Source organism: Podarcis melisellensis, assembly GCF_964234715.1.
Source record: "Podarcis melisellensis genome assembly, chromosome: 1".
NCBI lineage: Eukaryota > Metazoa > Chordata > Lepidosauria > Squamata > Lacertidae > Podarcis > Podarcis melisellensis.
The window spans coordinates 33,645,104-33,669,153 of NC_138528.1; the positions used below are offsets into that span (position 1 = coordinate 33,645,104).

The window sequence follows — 24,050 nt, forward strand, 5'->3', positions numbered from 1 at the left end:
CACCTGCCCCAAATTGAGTACTTTTACATCTCTTCTCTGGAACCAGTACAATAACAGTTGTGGTATCCTGCATAAAAGAAATATATTTAGAAAAGAAATATATACAGTTGACGTGTGCTTTGTAGAGTCAAGTGCATCAATCTGAAAATTCTGTTTGCTCTCACACACCATTCAGAGAAATAGGGTTTTTTGGAAGAAAGCAAAGCTGCATGTGATTCTTCCTTTGTGCAAGGAAGATTTAGTCATTATTCTGTTGAGAGGAAATCCAAATGACTTCTTTCTGGCAAATCAGTTGCAGTGGGGAATTGTGCTTTTTCCACACTCAATCAATGTTGTTGTTGTTTAGTCGTTTAGTCGTGTCCGACTCTTTGTGACCCCATGGACCAGAGCACGCCAGGCACTCCTGTCTTCCACTGCCTCCTGCAGTTTGGTCAGACTCATGTTTGTAGCTTCGAGAACACTGTCCAACCATCTCGTCCTCTGTCGTCCCCTTCTCCTTGTGCCCTCTATCTTTCCCAACATCAGGGTCTTTTCCAGGGAATCTTCTCTTCTCATGAGGTGGCCAAAGTATTGGAGCCTCAGCTTCATGATCTGTCCTTCCAGTGAGCATTCAGGACTGATTTCCTTAAGAATGGATACGTTTGATCTTCTTGCAGTCCATGGGACTCTCAAGAGTCTCCTCCAGCACCATAATTCAAAAGCATCTATTCTTCAGTGATCAGCCTTCTTGATGGTCCAGCTCTCACTTCCATACTCAATCAGTAGTCATTGTTGAATATGAGATTGCTGTTTGGAGTAATTTAGTCGTACGTAGACTGTTCCGAGCACCTATTGGTATTGCTAGTGTGTGTCTGATTGCCTTTCTCTCATGCATATATTATGTTAAACTTTGGCTCACTTAAATTGAAAACTTCCCACTGCAAGATTCTAGATGCAGTACTCCTTTGCTTAATTGTAAAGTCAAGTTTTTGTTTTGAATCATTCATAGCTTTGACTGAGGCATTCTAAACAAACTCACAATTGTTGGGTAGACATGCCCATAGTTCTGTGTTATGGCTCTCCATATTTTGGTTGGGCTGCATTCACACATATAACTTGGCAGAAGCTGTTAAAGAGAAAATATATTAACTTTTGTGAATGGAGGCTTACTGTATGTCCAGTATAGGATAGCGCAGTTCTGTTTTGTGGAGGTTGGTAGTTCTCTCTAGTGATCCTGAATTGGGATGTGAGAGGACCTCAGTCTGTAAAAAAAAGGAAAAAGAAATAACTTCAGGAATAAGGAATTTGCTTTCTAAAGAAGAGTATTTCGTCTTGCTGTTTCCTACCCTTAAAGAATAATACTTATTAGCCTATCTTTGGTGATATGTAGAAACTTCTGTCTTGGATAACCCTGATACCGCTGTATATAAACTTCTGAACCTGGCTTATTGATGTGCTTCACTGATCAACTGTGTAGAATATGGAATCTCATGTGTAATGTGGTAAATCAGCCCTGACTGGCTGCACAGACAGGCTGCTGGCATCCATAATTCATTTCTGTAGGCATAATCATAATGAAGTAATTATAAGAATGTAGTAATAAGATGCTATTTGATTTCTTGCAGTAAACCTTTTTTACAAGAGCATTTCATGGGTTTATCTTTCTTTGCATGTGTGTGCTTGTGCTCTTGCGGTCAATTTGTGTGCAATGCAAGAAGCTTTTAGGGAGTGCTGCATGCTTACTCTGCTTTTAGGTAGTATGCATATGTTTGTTGCACGGCAACTTACAAAAATATCAAGTTTATATGCTGTTTCCGCATTGCTTAGAAAAGACTTGCTTGCTTCGCCTCCGAAATGCAAGTGTTAATTTTCACTAGAATAAAGTCTTTATTTCCTTAAAGATTTAACAGAGGCTTTGGATGAAGATGCAGACCCCACAAAATCTGCACTATCTGCAGTTGCAACTTTGGCAGCTGCATGGCCCCAGTTACATCAGGGTATGTGTGGGTTTCACTTTTTGTTACGTTTTGCACTATTTTACAAAAAAAAGTATAATTCACATTGTTTGCTAAATACTCTTAGTAGCCAAATAGTCTAACACTCATTCTGTTGTTAACTGTAGGTTGCAATTTGAAAAACTTGGATCTTGACAGCTGCACTCTTTCTGAGATTCTCAGACTTCATATCCTAGCATCAGGTGCAGATGTAACATCAGCCAATGCTAAATATCGTTACCAGAAGCGAGGAGGATTTGATGCTACAGATGATGCTTGCATGGAGCTAAGACTGAGTAATCCTGGGTTGTTGAAGAAACTCTCGTGTACTTCCGTGTATGATCTGTCATCGGGTAATAGAGCCAAATTAATATGTCAAGTTATATGGCAGAGGTTTTCAAGAATGGTTTACTAGCACAATGTCAAGAAAAATCATATTTTGTCTCTTGAAGCGTAACAGCTAATACCTTTTAGCCCTAGAAGTTATACAAATTTAATTAAATAATAATGATAATAAAGATTGGGGCTAGGTAGGTGATTTAGGCTGCAATCCTATATAGGTTTACCTGAGAGTAAGTTCCATTGAAGGCAGCGGGCTTACTTTTGCAATGGATTGCACTACGTATCTTGTGGAAGTCTGTTTAATTTTCTACCTGAGCTTATGTCTGTTTTTCTAAGAATCATTAGCCATTATCAATTGAGCTATATGAATGTTGGGTATTTTTACTTGCTCTTTTGTGTTTGAACAGCAGTTTCTCCATTATATATAACAAATTGCTTTGTTTCAAAAGTGTTTTGCTGTATGGCACAAGCTGGGTGGGTTCATAGTCAGAAAAACAGAAGCTCCTTGGTGCATGGGAACAGTTGATTGCTTCTTTGGATCAGGTTTATATTAGACTGAAAAATAGCTTGCAAGAAGTTCATATACTGTACACACAGTTAAACATGTTGAAGATTCTATTGATAAACTATGCCATAAAACAAGGTGGCTAAACTCTGAAATGGCACAACCCTCCTTGTACTAGGTTTACATCTTGTCAATTTCTATGGATTAATGAGCCCAAAGGTCACTGACAGATTAAAAATAGATACGTTACTTTATTGATGAAGCTTTACTGACCAGTTCACAGGATTATTCTGTGACTTCTGTAACGAAGCATCAATCTATATTCATTTTATTAGGGGAGAAGATGAAGATTCTTCATGCCCTCTGTGGGAAGCTTTTGACTCTTGTTTCTACTCGAGACTTCATTGAGGACTCTGTTGATGTATTACGACAGGCAAAACAAGAATTCAGAGAGTTAAAAGCAGAACAGCACCGGAAAGAAAGAGAAGCTGCAGCAGAAAGGTGACAAGAACACAGATGCCCAAATATGAGCATGATAAAGCTAAACGGGGGCTTTTCCAGAAGCGTGGCTTCTAAAATTGAAAGAGCCTACTAGAAATATTCAATTTTAGGAATTGAAAGAGCCTACTAGAAATATGAGGCGTGGGTGGCGCTGTGGGTTAAACCACAGAGCCTAGGGCTTGCGAATCAGAAGGTCGGCGGTTCGAATCCCCGCAACGGGGTGAGCTCCCGTTGCTTGGTCCCTGCTCCGGCCAATCAAGCAGTTTGAAAGCATGAAGTGCAAGTAGATAAATAGGTACCGCTCTGGCGGGAAGGTAAACGGCGTTTCCGTGTGCTGCTCTGGTTCACCAGAAGTGGCTTAGTCATGCTGGCCACATGACCCGGAAACTGTACGCCGGCTCCCTCGGCCAATAAAGCGAGATGAGCACCACAACCCCAGAGCCGGCCTCGACTAGACCTAATGGTCAGGGGTCCCCTTACCTTTACTAGAAATATAGTAGTAAAACCTGTTTGTCTGTCATAATCCAATTTAGAAAAGTAAACACATTTATGGTGTATTTGATTAATCTTATTTCAAATATTTTTTTACAAGGTATCTTACATATTTTCAATATAAAAATTTAGTTCTAAATTAGGAGGTTGCTCTTTGGAACTGAAAACTGCCTTTATACCAAGCCAGACCAGCTGGCTCAATATAGCTTCCACTGGGTGGAGAACCTATAGCCCTCCAGATGTTGCTGAAGTAAAACTCCCAGCATCCCTGACCATTAGTTGTGTTGGCTGAGGCTCATGGTAGCTGGAATCAAACAATATCTGAAGGGCCACAGATTGTAGAGGGGATGAATCACCAGCTTGGGGAATATAAAAAGGCAACGACAGCCCTTAACTGGCCCCTTTTTGCAAACTCTTTTAAGTGTTTTTGCCTCGTTGGAATGACTGCTTGAACTCTGATAATACATTTTGCTTTACTGGAAGGAGGGCAGAAAAGGGTGTTTGTAACAACTAGACTACTTGCACAAATATAGCATTTACATTAATTGCTGTGCCCACTTGGGGCTCTGGCCCTGTCAATCAGGGCCCTTTGGAATTTGTCCCCTTGTCTGAAAAAAACTTCCCACCTCTGGTCTTACATCATCATGACTTCCCAACTGTTTTGAGCCCATGAGCACATTTGGAATTGTATTAAGAGTATTGTGAAAATGACCACTGCTGTAGGGAACATGAGCAGTTACAAAACATTGGGAGTATCCGTCTGCTCTTCTTGTTTTATTTCCGTGTGTGTGTGTGTACTGCACACACTGATCACACACACATGCAGTGGAGTGGGGGAGAGAGAAACCCCCAAACAAAGATGGGCGGGGCGGGGTAAAAAAAACATACAAAGCAGGAAGGAAGAAAATCTACAGAGAAAGAGAATACATAAAATGGTGAAAGGTGGGGGAAGCTCAGTCATGGATGGAAGAGCAGGAAAGGGCCACTCTAAGTCTAGCGTTGGTGTAGGGCAGGGATCAGCAACCTTTTTCGGCCATAGGCCAGTCCACTGTCCCTCAGACCATGTGGGGGGCTAGACTATATTTTGAAGAAAAAAGATGAACGAATTCCTATGCCCCACAAATAACCCAGAGATGCATTTTAAATAAAAGGACACATTCTACTCATGTAAAAACACTCTGATTCCCAGACCATCCGTGGGCCGGATTGAGAAGGCGATTGGGTCGCATCCGGCCCATGGGCCTTAGGTTGCCTACCCCTGGTGTAGGAGAAGTCCCCACTCGTCAAAGCTTTACTGGTAACTGCAGTAATTACTTCCTGCTTCTCTGCTCAGCAAAAAAGTAGTGAAATAATTGTCCTGTGTGCTCTCTCCTCCCCTTGGGCTTCCTGATTTCCCCATGATCCTGATAGTGTGCTATAAAAAAGAGGACAGCCTTGTGTGGACACAATGAAAGATATCTGAGCATGCCATGGCATCCACAGGTGTTTCTTTGGGGAAAGGTACCTTATACTGACCGGCAGCAGCTCTTCAATGTTTCAGATGGAGTTCTTTCCCATCCCTGCTTGTTAATTCCAGGGAAGGAACCTCAGACCTTTCAAGTGCAAAACATGCTCATCTGTTGAACAACAAGCTTTTAGTACTATTTATTTTGGTGATATTTATTACGTACCATGGCCTTCATCCAGAGATTTCTGTGCATCAAGATGCACATAAGGATCTCCTGCATGTTGGGTCTCTGTTCTTTTCAGTAGAGTGATGTAATTAGAGGAAATGGTTGATTACCCTATATGCTCCAACTAACCATCTGTGTGTATTGCACTGTATAACATCAGAATCCGCAAGAAAAAAGAAGAAAGACTAAAAGAACAAGAACTAAAGATGAAAGAGAAGCAGGAGAAACTGAAAGAAGAGCAGAAAAATCCTGCAATTGACGTATCAATTGGGTATGATCAGTTGTTAATATTTACATATATAATTAGGATAGTGCTTAATTTCACATGCTGGGGTTAGTGTACACAGTTTCAATTTAAATATTTCCATCAACAATAAAAGCTTCTTAGATTATCTTGCTTTCTGGTTATTATATTTACGTAATATGATCACAGGAAGATAAAACAGTTAAATATATATCAAATTTTATACTATAGGTGGGATAACATAGTAGAAGAGTTCAATACACATGCATGCACTTTGATTTTTATTATAAAACACTTTGGAAAATCAAATGTGACCTATCAAAAGCCAGCCCAGCCAGATCTGTTTTCATCTCCAGTAAACGTGACAGTGTGGACATTTCGAAACTTGGGAGTTCTCTGCTTGTGGGAGTAACTTTATTCTGTGTGGGGGTTTTTTAATGTGGCGCACAGTGCAATTGTGCAGACTGTGTTCTATGGTGTGTTACAATATGCTATGCATGTGCAATTCCCTATACCTCTTTGAACTTGAAGGGCTTTATACTTTTTGGTATGTCTATTGTATCAGTGAGGAGGAGCGGGAAGAGCTTGATACAAGCACAGAGAGCAAAGAAACTGAATCTAAGGAGCAAGACTTAGACGCTATGACAGATGAGGAAGATGACATTGTGCCAAACAAAAAGAGAAGAGGAGGTAAGTTCATTTCTAGTGCATTTTCATTGCTGTGTATTGATTTTCTATTGCTGTACGTTCTTGCTTCTAGGGTTTTTAATGGAAGGCAAGAGTAGAGTTAACTTCACTACCTGCATCATCCTGTTAGATAGAGCTTCATTATTATTTTTTATGCATTTATAATTCCATCGATCTAGTTTGATACTTAAGGCTGCCTCATTCATTACTCTTTTCCATCATGGGTTTCTAATGCTTGTATCTAAGGTACAAAACCTTTCCCCTCGTTTTATGAGCCAGCACAGTAGAGTAGTGGTTAGAGTGATGGACTAGAATTGAGGAGACCCACTTAACCATGATGTTCACTAGGTGCTCTTGGGTGTAACTTATCTCCCAGGGTTGTTGTGAAAATAAAAGAGGAAGGAAGAAGAGCCATGTACACTGCCTTGAGCTCCTTGAAGGCGAGGTGGGATGCAAATGTAAGAAATTAATTCAGAAACATGCAGAAGACAGAATTTCCATATAAAAATTGTGAATGGAGCCACACATTGGGCCTATAAAGACATTAGTTGATTGATGGTACAAAAAGAGCAGAAGAAAAATTTAGAAGTTACGATATCTTGCTACCTGCTTGAAATTTTCTTGTGTTATTTGTTTGGGCAAACGCCTGCTTATGCTACTCTAAGCTACCTGTGCTATGTATAGTTGTGTCACTTTGGTCAGAGAGTGGCCAGGTAATGTATTAAATAAAGAAATAAAACATTTTTGCTTGCTCTTTCAGGAAGAAGACAGAATGGCTTTAAAGATCTGGCAAGGCAAATAGAGACAACTGGTGAAAAACGTGAGCCACTCACTCCAGAGGAGGAAGAAGCTTTGAAACAGGAACAGCAAGCAAAAGAAAGGGAACTTACAGAAAAGATTCAGAAAGCCACAGCCTGTACAAATATCTCTCCTTTGGGCCGGGACCGCCTATACCGACGCTACTGGGTTTTCCCATCTGTTCCAGGATTATTTGTGGAAGAAGACTATTCTGGTCTTACAGAAGATATGTTGTTGCCTCGGCCATCTTCATTTCAAAATAATGTACAGAGTCACATTGCAGATAAATCTCAGACTGCTACTAAAACTTCAGAGTCTTTGAAGACAGAATCTACCTCTAACAGTCACCAAGATTTCCATACTGGTGCTACTGTACAGGTGTCGTTGCCAATACATAAGCCAAACCGGTGGTGCTTTTACAGTTCTCAGGAACAACTGAACCAACTTCTAGCAGCTCTCAATTCCAGAGGATACAGGGAAAGTGCCTTAAAGGAAATTCTTTTGCAGGAGAAAAACAGAATATCTAAACAACTGGACTGTTTTCCTGTAGAAAAATTCCATATTTCAGGTAAATATTCTGGATTTTCTTGAGTATATCGTGGGTGGGGCTTGCCTGCGCCTTACCTTCTCCACTGCTTCCTTCCTTCCTTCCTTCCTGTCCTGGGTACCGGTTTCACCCCAGTGCCTCGCAGGGCCAATGCAGCTTGCTCCTCCCTCAACTTTTCAACGTCACGATGTGTCACTATATCACAATGTTTGGCTGGTGATAGTGATGTTGAAAAGCTGATATCACCCAGTCCTATTCACAGTACAAAATGCGAACACAAAATACATAATTAAAAACAAGAACGAGAATGAAAACAAACCAATAATCCCTGCTCCCACAAACACATTTAAATGTTAAGACATAGAATGTTAAGCAGCCAGAACCAAAGGCCTGATTAAAGAGAAACAGTTTTGCCTGATGCCTAAAGATATGCAATGAAGGTGCCAGGTGAGCCTTTCTGGGGAGAACATTCCACAAACAGGGAGTCACCACAGAAAAAGCAGTGTGCACCTGCTCATTCACATTAAAACCAAGTAGTGTAAACTATGGCTTAATGTAATATTCAAAGCCATAGCCTAGCTTGCCATTTTCTGCTGGAAAACAAAGTGTTGTCTTACACAAAACAAACCAGAAAAAATATACAGTGGGACCTTGGGTTACATATGCTTCAGGTTACAGACTAACCCAGAAATAGTATCTCGGGTTAAGAACTTTGCTTCAGGATGAGAACAGAAATCATGCAGTGGTGGCGCAGTGGCAGCAGCAAGAGGCCCCATTAGCTAAAGTGGTGCTTCAGGTTAAGAACAGACCTCCAGAACGAATTACCGTATTTTTCGCTCTATAGGACGCACTCCCCCCCCCCTCCAGAAATTAAGGGGAAATGTGTGTGAGTCCTATGGAGCGAATGCAGGCTCCTTGGCTTCAGCGATAGCAACACGAAGCCTCCAAAGCACAGAGGGAGTGCTCTGGAGGCTTCACATTGCTTTCGCTGAAGCCTGCAGAGTGAGAGGGGTCGGTGCGCACCGACCCCTCTCGCTCTCCAGGCTTCAAGGATAGCCGCCTGAAGCCTGCAAAGCGCAGCACCACTTCCTGCTGCTCTCCGCAGGCTTCAGGTTCCTTTTGCTGAAGGCGGGAGAGCAAGACTCTCCTGGCTTCAGCAGAGAGGGAGAGCTGCGCAGCACCCCTTCAGCCAAGCGGGAGGAGAAATGGAAGGGGCTCCGTTTTTCCTGCCGCTTTGCTGAAGGGGCGCTGAGCAGAGGGGGGGGATTTTTTTTCTTGTTCTCCCCCTCTAAAACAAGGTGCATCCTATAGAACGAAAAATACGGTAAGTTCTTAACCTGAGGTACCACTGTAGTTTATGGATGTTGTTTGATACAATAGCACACAAGTGGGGAACCATGTCCCAGATCCTTAGAAGAATTGACCTTGCTGGCCAAATGAGGTAGGTGGCTTCTCTCATCAACCTGTGGGTACTTGTTTTCTGCTAGGAACAAGTGCCCTCAGTGCAGGATTGAATTCCACCCTCTCACCCTTTAACTGACATCACAAGTGCAGTCAGTTGATTGACAGGTAGGTGTGGTTTGAGGGAAATGGGATTCATGGGACATATTGGACCACCCTGCAGGCCAGAGGTTCCCCGCCCCCCTGCAATAGCAATTTACCACTGCATTCCAAATAACAGCCTTCTAATTTGAAGCTGTCTTGGGTTTTACACTTTCCTTATTTGTGGTCATTTGAGCTGATGTGAATTTTTTGTTTTGGGAGAAAAAACTAATTGGCTTTGGTGATACTCACCTGTCTATACTGCTCTTAGACAATGTGTTTAGGTGGCATGCTTTTGGTCTTGGTTTGAAGGAGCTGTAACTTCTTGTATTTTAATGTTCATTTGGAAACTGCTACTTAAGGTATTGGTTGCTTTTACAGAGAAACCTCAAAATGAAAGCAAGTTGTATCCAGTACGTGGGAAAACACAGAATACATATGATGCAGCTCCGATGTCTGCAGAAAAGCAGCTTGAATTGAGACTCAGAGACTTTCTTTTGGATATTGAAGACAGAATCTATCAAGGAACTTTGGGCTGTATTAAGGTATTTTACTATTTGTGTTTTTATGATGAATATTGTGCCTTAAAACCTGCTTGACCTCTGTGGACATAATACCTTTCCCTCAATCCAGAAGATCTTAATAATTTTAAACCAATAGCAAATGTCCCCTTTTGGGCAAGGTTCTTGATAGTGGTTGCCAGCCGGGTCCAGATATTATTGGAGGAGGCAAATTTTCTAGATCCATATAAATCTGGGTTTTGGCCTGATTTTGGTATGTAAACTGTCTTCGTCACCCTGTGCGATGGAGAGAGACAGGGAGTGCTGGTTCTTTCTTGTTCTCCTGTGATGTTATACAGTGGTACCTCGGGATAAGTACTTAATTCGTTCCGGAGGTCCGTTCTTAACCTGAAACTGTTCTTAACCTGAAGCACCACTTTACCTAATGGGGCTTCCTGCTGCTGGCGCGCCGCTGGAGCATGATTTCTGTTCTCATCCTGAAGCAAAGTTCTTAACCCGAGCTACTATTTCTGGGTTAGCGGAGTCTGTAACCTGAAGCAAATGTAACCCGAGGTACCACTGTACTGAAAAGTGGGGTTAGCTCTCCCAGTGCTTGAAGCCAGGAATGAAGTCGCCTCACAATAAACTTTTCCAGCTCCATTTCCTTGAAGCAACCCCCGTTACTTTCCTGCCTTTCACTTGAGGCAGTAGCATTTCTGCATTTTATTTATTTATTTTGCATTTCTGCTATATCAGTGTGATTCAGGCCTGTGTTCCTGTGTCTGGTTTTTGTTTGTTTGTTTGGTTCGCTGTATACTCAGGACACATTTAGTGTTGTTAACAGTGGATACTTGTGATTTTTACTTGTTAAGTGAATCAATTTAGAAAGTGAGTTAATTTGGATAATGGACTGGAAGAGCGCCAAAACTGAAGCTTTATCCAAACAAGATTGAAATGCTGCTGGTGGGTGATTCCTCTTACCAGCTGAATAGTGTGCAACCTGCTCTATATGGGGTCACACTCCCTCCGAAGGAAGTGAGTTTGTAGTTTGATGATTCTCCTAGATCCATTGCTGTCACTTGAGGCACAGGTGGCCTCTGTGGTGTGGAGCAATTTCCATCAGCTTAGACTGGCAGCTAAACTTTATCTGGACAGGATAACTTGGCTACAGTAATCTATGCTCTTGTAATCTCAGGGTTGGACTGATGCAATGTGCTTTATGTGGGGCTGCCTTTGAAAACAGTTCTGAAGCTTCAGTTAGTGCAGAATCCAGCTGCCCAGCTGTTGACTGGTTCCAGGCAAACAGTTCATAGTACACTAAATCTGATACATCTGCAGTTAGCTGCCTGTATGCTTTCAAGCCACATTCAAAGTGCTGATTTTCACTTAGGAAGCTGTTTATGATTCAGGATCTTTTGGAACACCAATTCCAATACGAACCTTCACAGACTCTTGGAACTTCTTCAGAGCCCCTTCTCCAGGTCCCCCCTCTGAGGGTAGCTTGGAGGGTGGTGGCAAGGGTGTGGGTCTTTTCAGTTGTGCTTTTCTGTCTGTGGAATGCTCTTCCACAGTGAGGTCCACTTAGTACCATTCTTGAAATCTTTTTGGTGCCAAGTAAAAACTTCTTTTTTTTCCTCAGTGTGCTGTCAAGTTCTCTGTGGCTGTTACGGACATTATTTTTTAATTTTTAATGGTATAATGTATGTATATTTATGTTTTTAAATGTGTTATAAATCACTTGGAGACCTTTGGGTAACAAGTGACTAACAGCTCTAATAATTAATAATTTTCCATTTGCTTGCAAATGCAACTTTAAAAATCGTCTTTATATTTGTGTTAAGCCTTTCAATAAATGTATTATGCTTTATAGGTAGCAGACAGGCAAATGTGGAGGACAGCCTTAGAAAGTGGGCAATATGAGTTACTAAATGATGAAAACAAAGAAAATGGTATAATGAAAACTGTGACTGATGACGTAGAAGAGATGGAAGTAGATAATCAAGCAAGAGGTATTGCAAGAGACAGGTAATACCAGCAACCTTTTAGTTGTGCTATTTAAAATTAAATATGGGATGGGCAGTTTGCTTTTCATTCTTTTGCTCCACTTTATCCAGTGAAGAATGAAATTTTTGAGGGGGGTGGTTCTTAACTAAAAGCATTTCCCTGCATTGTGGTATTTTTAGCAAGGCCAATTCTTCTAAGGATCTGGGACATGGTTCCCCACTCCTGAGCTATTGTATCAAACAACATCCATAAACTATATTTTTTCTGGTTTGTTTTGTGTAAGACAACACTTTGTTTTCCAGCAGAAAATGGCAAGCTAGGCACTCTCCCTCAAAAGCATGGCTTTGTTTTGAAAACGCCTGAGGACAAAAAATTGGCACAGCCCTAGTAGTGATGCTGTAATCATGTTAAGTATATTTGATGTTTGGCTTTCTCTGGAAATTGCTGAACAAATGACACCTTATTGATTATTACCAATTATGATGTCAAGAGACAGCATTCCTATTTTCAGTTCCGTGAAGCAATAAAATAGTATAGGTGTTTCATTGTGAAATAATGGCTGCATTATTTCATTACTAAAATTTTGTGTTTGATCTACGCGACTCAAATATATCAGTGTATTTGGATTATAAGATTTCTAAACTAATTTTATTTTCTATTGTTGAATTTTTCTTTTTGTTTTGGAGTTTATAAATCCGCAAAGCACCTATATTGTAGCCCTTATTTCTTTCCAATACAGTGGTACCTCGGTTTACGAACTTAATCTGTTCTGGAAGTCCGTTCTTAAACCAAGGCACACTTTCCCTAATGAGGCCTCCCACCGTTCAGCTTCCATTCGTAAACCGAGGTAAAGTTTGCAAACCGTAACAGTACTTCCGGTTTTGCGGAGATCGTAAACCGAATAGTTCATAGACAGGACTGTTGTAAACCAAGGTACCACTGTATTCTGTTTCTTGAGATGACACCTGTGTGAGGTTTTTCCATAACTGATTTAACTGACCTGAGAATTGTGCTCTTTGTTAGTTTAAAGTTATGTTTAACACCATTGATGGCATATTAGACTTGCGCGGCTGAGGCCAGTTTCACGTAAGATAAATAAATACTCTGTGTCAGGTGAATCAACTATGTAGGTCTTTTTTGCTTCATGTACTTAAGGGCTGTGATTAGTGCTTATTTTTGTGGCTAATACATGTGCGAAAATAAGTGTGCTAATCACACATTACTGGGTATATGCTGGCTATACACAATTGCTATACAGAAATGATTGTGTAAGAGATTGTGTGAAGTGGCCCTGTTAGGGATTTTGTAACACACAAGAGTGTGTTTGAGGTAATGTTGTTTTGAGATCTTACTTGGAGCAGAAAGCATAGCTCCTGGAAAACACTACTTCCAAAGTTTGTTTCATTTCTTTGGATGAGGCCTACATAGAAGTTACTAATACACTGTGCACAGCGTCCATGGAAATCGCTCTTAGTGATTAGATTAATATAAATATTTATATATGTATTAATGAAAGTGCCAAGAGAGACTTCATGGTTATATTATTCTGCATATACACTACTTAAACTTGATTTGTATACTTGGTTACTTGTGGAACAAATGCTTATTTATTTCAATGAAGTCCACAGAATGCATGTTTGTACATTCTTGTTCTGCTCACACCACCAATGTAAAAAGTATATGTAGTTTAAAACTGATGAATTTTAAACTTTAATTTAGATTGATTGTATTAAAACCTGAACCTAGAAGCACCGCTTCAACTAATACAAGCACTCCGCAGCCCGTGAATAATGTTGTCCATTACTTGGCATCAGCACTGCTTCAAATACAGCAAGGCATTGAACGTAAATTCCTCAAAGCTCCACTTGGTACGTACCTACTTCTAGAGCCCTGTGCTGCTTATGAACAAAAGAATAGTCCATGTCCAAAGAATGTGTCAACAAATTGCCAGTTACTGTACTGAACAAGTTTTAACAAATGCAAAATCGCTTTAAACTGTGTTGTGTTTTAAATTGCTGCAACTCACCTGGGACCTTATGGTGGTGAAGGGCAAGTAAACTCAAAATAAGAATGGTGATGAAAATGCTCTAGAATTGCCAATCTGGAGTAAGGTGGCCTGGAACATATTTGAAATCAATCCGCCACAAAAGTGGGATGAACGGATTGTGTGGGTGTTGGGCCACACCTGAACACAAGATTCACTTCTTTCATTCACTGTGATCATAAATGTTGGGGGAAATGTGATCCACTTGGCAAATGATGAATGATGGTAAGCAGAGGTGCCAGATTGCGAGGGTTAATGTCATGCATGTGATGCCACATGTGACATTGCTGTCCCGTGTACAATGTCAGGACGTCAGGAGGAACCGGAGGCAGAGCCAAACACGGCACCTGCAGGGCGTCAGTGACGGGGGTTCCTCCTTCACCGATGGGAGGCTGCTTCGACCCTCCGCAGTGGCAGGAGGAGGAGCGGGCCACTGGAGCCACACTACGTGTGTCTCCGTGCTTTGCCTCTGCGCTTTTGGACATTGAGGGGGCGGGCCCTACCCCCAAAATACTCAGGGGGCCCAAAAGGGCTCGGCCCCCAGGAGCTGATACCTCTGATAGTAAGAAAGCATCTTGTGTATTGTGAGCATAGGCCTAGGTATGCATGGTTACTTTTGGAATAGGAAGCACCTCTTCCTATCCCTTTGTACTGATCTGGGAATGTACTAATACATCTTGTGAAAAGACATGTGATGTAATACAGCTCTGGATATTGATGCAAATCCAAATATCAACATTAACTGCTTAGTTTTAGGGTAATAGGGTGAACATGCTAGTGAAAGGTTCCCGCTTATTTCCAAACCAAGCTTGAAATAACTATGCGTTTAACACTAGGTGATGCAGAAGAAAATAAGAGAGACCAAAAAGGGGATAAAAGGAGGAAAAGAGAAGATCAGTCTAGTCAGAAAGATGGTAAATGATTGACATTATTCCATATTTAATCTTTTAAAATTACATTTCATCTGCTGCAGGTGTCTTTAGTATATTAGTCCCATGATCACCTTTTGAGCATAGCAATGCAGCTTTGAAATCGTGGGCAGTATCAAACTAAACCTTTCCACAAGCATGAGCACTTTTGGCTGCACAACAGAACCTTCCCTACCTTGCCTCTTCCCACAAGCCCCACCAAAGCTGTTGTTTGCTTTCCTCCAAACATCCAGAGCCGATTTAGGGGGCCGACAGGGAAAGGAGAGGGAGGGGAAGTTCCTTGCACAGCCAAATCTGCTTGCAATATTGGAAATGTTTGATTGAATACCACCACATAGAATCACAGTTGTGAAAGTCTTTTTAGAAAGGAATAGTGAAGAGCTTAAGGATAAAATATTTCACTGAACTTTTACCTTTATTTTGGTGTCTTGACCTGTAAAAGATCCCTACAGCGATCTCTGTAGCCAAACTCAAATCCAACCATATATCTTGAGCTGGTTCAGTGCCTTCTGAAAACAAAGTTTTCCTCTGTGAAGGTAGTGATAACTAGAAAAAAGTCAGGACAGGGTTACACTGTCCCTTACTCAAAATCTGCTTCACTATTGATACTGTGAGAGGAATCTACTTCTACTTGGGCAGCTGTATTTGCATGTTGCAATAAACTGTAGTCAATGGTTTACCGTGAAAGCAGACAGCTCCCATTTCACTTCTCCGTTAGCACAAGTAGAGTGACAGACCATGTTGCCCGACATAGTGCTACATCTGAATTAAAGGATTGTGGTTGCTTCACTTCAAACTATGATTGGGACGCCCAAAGTTGTTCTTGGCTACCCAGTCATGGTTTGTTCATATGAAACAAGCCATGATCCTCATCTGAGATGCAGCACTCAGTCAAGGATCATGTTTTGTTCCCTCCAATAGCACTAGGGCCGTGGTTCCCAATGTGGGGCACACACCCCACAGGGGGGCAATTTGATTTTGGGGAGGGGGACAATTTGAGAATGAATTAACAGTGAATTTAGGCTTCCTCCATGTGAATAGGAGTTCACCTTTTGAATAATAAGAATTATATGTCATGGTGGGGGAGGCATCAGGATTTTAAAGATGCTTAGGTGGGGCATGGCCAAAAAAAGGTTGGGAACCACTGCACTAGGGGAAGAACAATATCCGTGCTCACAACAAACCATAAGCTATATGTGCAAATGTGGCCACTCATGTCCTTTTTGTTTAAAACACTTTGAGCTCACTCTTCTGCCTTAATGTGAGGCACTCAAGGTGACTTGCAATGAAAATAATAAAAAAATAGAACGCTCATGAAATTATATAAGATAAACTCAAGAAGTTAAAAGAAACCATGAAACAGTAGAAAACCAGCAACAGGCATTCAAGTGTTTGACAAACCAAAAGCTTGTTAGAACAAAGAGAAATTTAGCTTGACACAAATAGTTTAGGTGATGGTGCCAGCTGGTATTCCAGAATCAGGACTTGGCCACAGAGAAGGCCTTGCTTGTATTCCAAATGAACGAAGCTTGCAGCAGGCCCTCTCCTCTTGATCTTGAGGGAATGGGCAAGTTGATACAGTTAGAGGTGGTCCTTCATATAAGCTGGTATCAAGTCATTTAGAACTTGTCTCCAGTGTAGCTTGTGTACCAGGACAACCTAAGCTATCTCAGTGATGCAGCCTGCCCAGTGGCTCCTCATTTGCACACCCTGCCTCTAGCTGTCAGCAACAGTAGGTCTGTGCAATGCATGAGCACATGTGGGAGCAGAAGCTGGTTAGAGAGGGAGGCTGAAGCATTCAAAGTTGGAGGGGAAGCAAGAAAGAAAGATGGGGTAATGAATAGACAGTGTGGTTGGTGCCAGAGATGGAGGGGAACAAAGGGGGGGGGCAAAAGGGATGGTTGTACTGAAAGAAGAAGCACCTGGTGGCTGCTGTACCTTCTGGCCTTTCCCTTCTTTCTTACTCAACCCCCACACCTAAGTCTCCTACTTTGTGCTTGGTCTGCCACCAAGCCAGGAAGTCTGTCTTGACTGACTCCTAGGTGAAAGCCATCTCTTCTACTCAGAAGAATGAGGCATTGAGCAGTGATGCAGGAACTGGAGAACCAGTGTGCCTGGGTGGGTGGAGAAGGGGGAACTGAGTAAAGGGTGGCTGGGAGATGGAAAAGTTGTTGGGGGGGAGGGTCCCCCACCTGGGGGCGAAGAACTGGAGAGTTCACTGAAATAAATTAGTAAGAGAAAATACTAATATTTTAAAATAAGAATAAACTGGGAGTAGAGAGGAAGAAGATAAAAGAGGGAAGCTGTAATAGAGGAAGAAGTGGACATAAAAGGAACAGGAATTAAGGAAACTGACGGTTTGGGGAAGAGAGTGCAAGTTAACTGAAAGGTGGAGAGAAGGTCCCCTGGCTGAGTAAGTTTGTTTTCTCCTGCTCTGGAGGCTAGTACCTGAGCCAAAAGATTCAAGTTACAGAAATGGAGATTCTGACTAAACATCAGGAAGAACTACATGACAATAAGAGATGTTCCATAGTGGAGCAGATTCCTATGAGAGGTGATGGACTTCATTGGAGGTTTATAAGCGGAGGTTGGGTGGCCGCCTGTCATGGATGAGATTCCTGCATTGCAGGGGGTTGGACTAAATGACCCTCTGGGTCCAACTCTACAATTCTCTGACTATGATTCTATGCAAATTCTTGGAGCTTTTATTGCCTTATAAGCAGCTAAATCCTTATTTGTTGAGGGTAATGAAGCTTCAAAAAGGATTATCATCCAAGTGCCTATACATCATTTCCTGAATGGATGAATTGCTTATTGGGAAATGTTCTCTCTCTCTCTCTCTCTCTCTCTCTCTCTGTGTGTGTGTGTGTGTGTGTGTGTGTGTGTGTGTGTGTCTTTGGAAGAGTGAGGATATTCTCTTATCTTTTATTATGATTGGAAGGCATCAGGCAAATTGTAACTTTAATAATCAGTTTTCATATTTTTGGTCCTTACAATTAACACCCAGTTGTCTGTAAGTGATATGCCATGTATATTTATAATTTGATTCCATTTTTATGATTTATTTATTTAATCATCATGCCTTCTAACAGCAAACTCATGTGGTGAGTGCCAGCAGGATTGTAGCGAAAATGGGGTGATTGAGAACAGGAGAAATATATCAGCATGTTTAGGGAACCCTGAAGTTTGCAAAAGTAAAAAGAAAATAAAAATTAAAAATAAGCAGCAGAAAGAAAAATGGAAATGTGGACTTGGAACGAAATGCCCTGCTAGAGGAAGGCAAGGCTGACTGGATGAGTATCTGAACAGGAACCATTCCATTGGGTGACATACCGTATTTTCTCAAATCTAATGTTCACTTGTTTTGGCCAAATTATGTTGCAAAAATTAAGGTGCACATTAGATTAGATGGCACATTTACATTCGCCAACAAAGACTTTTTTTTTGTTTCAAGGTTCTGAAATGGAGTTGCGCATTAGACTCAAGTAAATACAGTAATAAGACACCTCTCCCTATCAAGAGAGAATGAAGTCAGGATGGAAAGCTGCCACAAACTGAGTTAACTTTTTATCCATCATGGCCCCAAGATGGCTTTCTTAGAAATTCCACTGCCAGTTCATATCCCAAATCAGTGTATATGTGAATTTAGGATTTTTGGGGCCCAGTATGCCTCACTTTTTTCTTGCTGAATCTCGTTTTCCATTTTGTTGCCCATGTTTGGAATGAGATCCCTTTGGAGCCCCAGGTGGGCTACAATTTGGTAGTGTTTGCAAATTTGTCTGCCTTTTAACCCACCCCTAACGCCTTATCAATTTTGAACAAGTTAAATAGCACCACCCAACTCATGTTATTGGAAGATCCCATTCCTTTCTTCCCTCCATTGGGAGAACTGTCAAATCTATTCCTACTTCATTAAAGAGGCAGCAGAAACCTGATTTGCATCCTGTCTACAGGTTATTTAGCCAGTTTCTGATTCATAAGAGGACCTGGCCTCTAATTCTATGAATAAGTTGTTTTTGTATAATGAATACAATTATTGGGAAGTTTGCAGTGTAATTGTTATTTATCACTCTTTCTTATAAAGATGCCAGTGATGGTGGCCGTTCACATAAAACAGTCTTGGACCGTTGGAGAGAATCACTTCTGTCTTCTGCCAGCCTCTCTCAAATCTTCCTCCACCTCTCAACACTAGAGCGAAGTGTAATCTGGTCCAAATCTATCTTAAATGCTCGCTGCAAAATGTGCAGAAAGAAAGGAGATGCTGAATGCATGGTGCTGTGTGATGTCTGTGATCGAGGCTATCACATTTACTGTATAAGACCAAAGCTCAAGGTAATTCAACTTTTGTTTTGTTTTGTTTTAAAATTGTAACCATAAGTAGTAGTTGCATTTTACAAAGGCATGCTGCCTCTTTGTTAGGTTGTTCCCGATGGAGACTGGTTTTGCCCAGAATGTCGACCAAAGCAGCGTTCCAGACGCCTCTCATCCCGACAGAGACCTTCTGTGGAAAGTGATGAAGAGGCTGAAGAACAGATTAAAGAGGAGGAAGATGAAACCAGTTATGAAGATACTGGACATAGTGAGGAAGAAGGTTATGAAGATGAAGAGGATGAGGACAACTCTGATTCTCAAGAAGAGGATGATGAAAGGTAAATCAGCCACCAAGTTGGCTCTATCCATGCAGAATTCTCACAGACGTTAATATGATATGTCACATGATGGACTTACTTAAAATTTTAAATTTAAGGTACAAAATTTTAATTTGTTAAAAGTGATTTTAAAAATATGATTAAATTTTTCCAAAAAGTGTATTGATTATTTAATATTTCTAAGAGCTACCTGCAAAATTTCATCTTGGGATCTCAATGGGATCACATTTTTAAAAAATATTTTGTACATATATTTTAAGTAAGTCCATCATGTGACATACTGTATATTAAAGCCCATGAAGTTCTGAAGAGATTGGTGTTTTTGGCTTTGATGTATCTCAACTCAGGGCTGAGCTTTAAAGGTTTTGATCATTCAACAAGTGTACAAAATATTAAGAAAACTGGACAACATGAGGTAAGAAAGCTGGATCACTTGATATGAAATCACCCAGGGGTATAGTGTTTTGTTTAAAGTGTGTACTTGCAATTAAGATAGGATAACTATGGGTAGTTTCTTAGTTTTAAATTTGCAAAGAAGAATTTGTCATTCTATAATTGGTAACCTGACAGTTATTGAGACAGTGCAAATTTATCCGTCTAAAACGGTTAATTGAGTGCTAAATTCACAACTTTGAAGAATAGAGAGGAGCAAAGATACTAGTTGTATCACAGAAATTGATACTTGTAACTTCTTACAGCTTATCCAAATCAAGAAAACCTCAAGTAAAACTTGCTTTAAGAACAAGAGCTGCAAAACTTGCAACCAGCATCTCAGGTCAATACAGCCAGCGTCAGAGTACTGGAAGATACAGTTCCCGGAGTCAGCAGAATACACCTAAGCAAACCGGATTTGCAAGTAAAGCTACTGGGAAGGGCATAAGAAAGACAAGGTCTGCTCCTTCATCAGTAGCAAAATCATCAAGACTTAGCAGTCGTACAACTCGTCAGAATCGAGATTTGCTACAAGCAGACACATTTATAGAGTTGACCAGTCCCCAGAGGCGACGCCGAGGAAGGAAGACAGCAGATAATACTCCAGAGAGTAGTCCTTCCAGTTCTCTCGGCTTCAGAATTGTTGATGCTACAGATTCAAAGGAAAAGAAAGGTTCTCCCATTCCTATTGTAAAAGATTCTCCTCAAGACACAGAGCCCAAAAAGAGGGGTAGGAAACGACAATCTACAGGTATGTTGAATCCTTAAAATACTATTGGCTGTAGAATGAATTCAGCGCATTTGGGACTGCCATGTGGAACAGGTTGATGGCTTCTTTTGACATTGCCTTCAGATGTAAGGCAGAAAGAAGTTTTCATCATAGTATATATCAGAGCTCTCCAAACTTTTCATGTTGGTGACATATCAGTGGGGTTTTTCCATATTTCAAGAGGTAAAAATCTGGACACAAAAGGTTGTTGAGCTTTTTTAGGGCAATCGCCTGATAGCCCTTCTGCCGCCACCAAGCCTGAGCCACCCACGCCCGCCACAGCCAGCACATTAACCAGTGTTCCAAAATCCAGGGCATTTGGTTTAAAATGCAAAATTCCTCCCAGATGGGCATGTAAGGCCTCCAGAAGAAGAGCTGTCTGGGAATTCCAGGACGTATGGCAACCCTACTTTTTAGACATGCATCATTTCGCGACATAGTAATTCAGTTTTACTAGCAAACTGGAGGTTAAACTAACCCCTTTCCAGCTCTGGGAGGAGCACAGGGAGCATTCGTGCAACATACCTACACAATGCAGTCGATACGCTAACGTGTCGCAACACACAGTTTGGAAATCTCTGGTATATGTAAAAGTAATGTGAATTGGCCTTAAAGCCTGGCAAAACGGATGTAGAACTAGGGAGGTTTGTTATTGTATCCTGTGGCTTTTCATACTCTTACTGCCAGAAATACATGGCATAGCACTATGGATCAGAGTCTTGCATTTTTTCTTTGTCAAGAGAATCAATTCTTTTCCGTTTTCTCATTGGTTGTCTCCCTCCAATCTCATTCTTAAGGCTTTTCTAGGTAGGGAGACCAAGGCCACCTGGCTGGAGAATAGAGAATATTCAGAACATTTAAATGGCGCATGGCAATATACTAGAAAGCTTTTCTAGTCTGGTCAAGTAAAGGTTATAGGGCAGAAGGCTTGGAGTAATCGGTTGAATTGTTTCATCTTGGGATGGGCTTAGAGAGTTTGCAACTTGGGGCAGGCCAGCAAGAGAGATTAAAGATGCTCCTCTCTGACTGAACTTGATGTCATTTTTGTCCCGAGTTATATCAGGGATGGGCAAAAGTTTGGAGGAGTGTAATGCACCCTTGTTTGAATGTGAAATAGCTGATCTTCTAACAAAAAGAAGAAACATCTTTCAGATCAGCCTCCATACCCGAGGAAAACTCAGTGCAAAAAGAGCTTTTAAGCTCTCTGCCTTGCTTGCATTTACCTTGCAGAATTTCAACCAGCTGGTCTTCAATTGCATATGATTGAAACTGTGCAAGTTTGAAGTGCATAAAGATGCCATCATACTATACACCGGTTTGTTTACTAATCATTTTTCTTCATTCTGAAAAGGAAGCCAGCTCCTTTCAGGTCGAGTCATTACTCAATACTTAGTACCAGCTTACACAAATTGTGTAGTTCTGTAAACAGGTGTATCGGAATGATTGTTTCCTTCAGAGGGGGCTGTTTCCTTCAGAGGACACTGGGGGTTGGCGGGCAGGGAAACCCATTCTAGCTTTCGTTATCCTCGACTGTAGCACTTTGAGTAAGGATGAACTCAGATCATATTGTTTCTGTACCACTTTAACTTTTCTTAACATGTTCCTATTCCCTCAGCATAATGTATTTCTTAAATAATTTGTTTTTTCCCAGAGCCGTCTCCAATGCCTTTGAATAGGAGAAGTTCAGGACGTCAGGGTGGAGTTCATGAACTGTCTGCTTTTGAACAGCTTGTTGTGGAATTGGTGCGTCACGATGACAGCTGGCCTTTTATGAAACTAGTGTCCAAAATCCAGGTAAATAGATGGGGTCCAGTGTAGTAAAAAGTGACATTTACTGACAAACCAGGAATAGTCAAAAAGTGGAAGAACAGAAAAATACTTCTGAAATTCAATCTCTACATTTGAGTCGTATCTAGAACTAAAAGTTTCATATGTTACTGTAATAACTTGGGTATGCCTCACCTATTTAGTTTGAAGATGTAAAATTGGTGGAGTATATGGGCTAATGTAAGGGACATGGGTGGTGCTGTGGGTTAAACCACTGAGCCTAGGACTTGCTGATCAGAAGGTCGGCGATTCGACTCCCCGTGACGGGGTGAGCTCCCGTTGCTTAGTCCCTGCTCCTGCCAACATAGCAGTTCGAAAGCACATCAAAGTATAAGTAGATAAATAAGTACCACTCTGGTGGGAAGGTAAACTGCATTTCCATGCGCTGCTCTGGTTCGCCAGAAGCGGCTTAGTCATGCTGGCCACATGATTGGAAGCTGTACGCCGGCTCCCTCAGCCAATAAAGCAAGATGAGCATCGCAACCCCAGAGTCGTCCATGACTGGACCTAATGGTCAGGGGTCCCTTTACCTTTATGGGCTAATGTAGTGCTAATGCCAGAGAGATTGACTTTTCTCCAATCCTTATTTGAATGCTATGACAACGGAAGTGTAAGAGACAGTTCAGCAAAGTCAGTGTTGGGTCCTGAAATTCAGAAAGGCTTCTGTTGTTGGCTGTGTGAAGAGGGAGCTTGTTAACTCCAGGTTCAGCATTTTCTGTTTTGTTCATAGCTCAGCAATTATCGGGAGGTAGCTGAACACACACCATGGATGGGTAATGTCACCACCTTGCAACTGAAGACAGGAAATGCAAACTGATGTTTTGCATTTTAACTTGGTCCAGTGAATGACAAACTGCAGGAACAGACTTGATAGATCCAGAAAGGGAAACATTATTAGGAAAAAAACCTCAAGAGAGTTTAAATTGACTTGTATTGTAAAACAATGTAATGGCCACAAGATGGCGATGTTACCCAGCCATGTTGCCTGTTAATCACCTAGAAACACCCTTCAGGTGAGAACCAGCTGTTCCACTTTTTGAACATTGAACAATGAAATGTGCATACAAATTCAGCACATGATTCTGTACTGCACAGTTTGAAAACAGGCTGATCTATTGACCTGTTCTTAAGAGACGATGGATTGGAAATACGTAAAATACATACCTTGTAACTGCTGCATGGTTGTTGTTTAGTCGTGTCCGACTCTTGGTGACCCCATGTACTCCTGTCTTCCACTGCCTCCCGCAGTTTGGTCAAACTCACACATTCCTGATATTCAGAAAAAGGCAGGACTGCCTGTTTGGGTGGGCAGATTAAAAAGATTTAACTTCTGAATGAGGTCTCTTGATTTATTGCCTAAAAATCATGAAAAATATTTTGATTTTATTTTTTTTGCATTTTTTAAAAATGTACTTCTTTACCTAAATGCAGGTACCAGACTACTATGATATTATCAAAAAACCTATTGCCTTAAACATAATCCGTGAAAAAGTCAACAAATGTGAATACAAACTAGCTTGTAAGTAAAGTTTTCTAAAATAATTCTATTTCTGTTGCTTTAAACACAGTTTAATTTACAAGGCATCTGAATG

General features: G+C 41.2%; 1 protein-coding gene across 8 annotated transcripts in view; it reads left to right on the forward strand.

Moving 5' to 3' along the window:
• The window catches only part of BAZ1A (bromodomain adjacent to zinc finger domain 1A), a 43,057-nt gene that overhangs the window by 17,556 nt on the left and 1,451 nt on the right, over positions 1-24,050 (forward strand). For 5 of the 8 annotated variants that reach the window (XM_081888818.1, XM_081888812.1, XM_081888814.1 and 2 more), the window contains 15 exons: positions 1,881-1,976; positions 2,102-2,326; positions 3,156-3,321; positions 5,647-5,757; positions 6,296-6,420; positions 7,178-7,783; positions 9,686-9,849; positions 11,675-11,829; positions 13,528-13,676; positions 14,689-14,766; positions 18,866-19,113; positions 19,201-19,430; positions 20,129-20,613; positions 22,283-22,425; positions 23,890-23,977. In XM_081888818.1, the coding sequence (XP_081744944.1) occupies positions 1,881-1,976; positions 2,102-2,326; positions 3,156-3,321; positions 5,647-5,757; positions 6,296-6,420; positions 7,178-7,783; positions 9,686-9,849; positions 11,675-11,829; positions 13,528-13,676; positions 14,689-14,766; positions 18,866-19,113; positions 19,201-19,430; positions 20,129-20,613; positions 22,283-22,425; positions 23,890-23,977 (3,069 nt within the window). The remainder of the gene's footprint in view (positions 1-1,880; positions 1,977-2,101; positions 2,327-3,155; positions 3,322-5,646; positions 5,758-6,295; positions 6,421-7,177; positions 7,784-9,685; positions 9,850-11,674; positions 11,830-13,527; positions 13,677-14,688; positions 14,767-18,865; positions 19,114-19,200; positions 19,431-20,128; positions 20,614-22,282; positions 22,426-23,889; positions 23,978-24,050) is intronic. The other 3 variants (XM_081888816.1, XM_081888815.1, XM_081888817.1) reach the window with 3 other exon arrangements.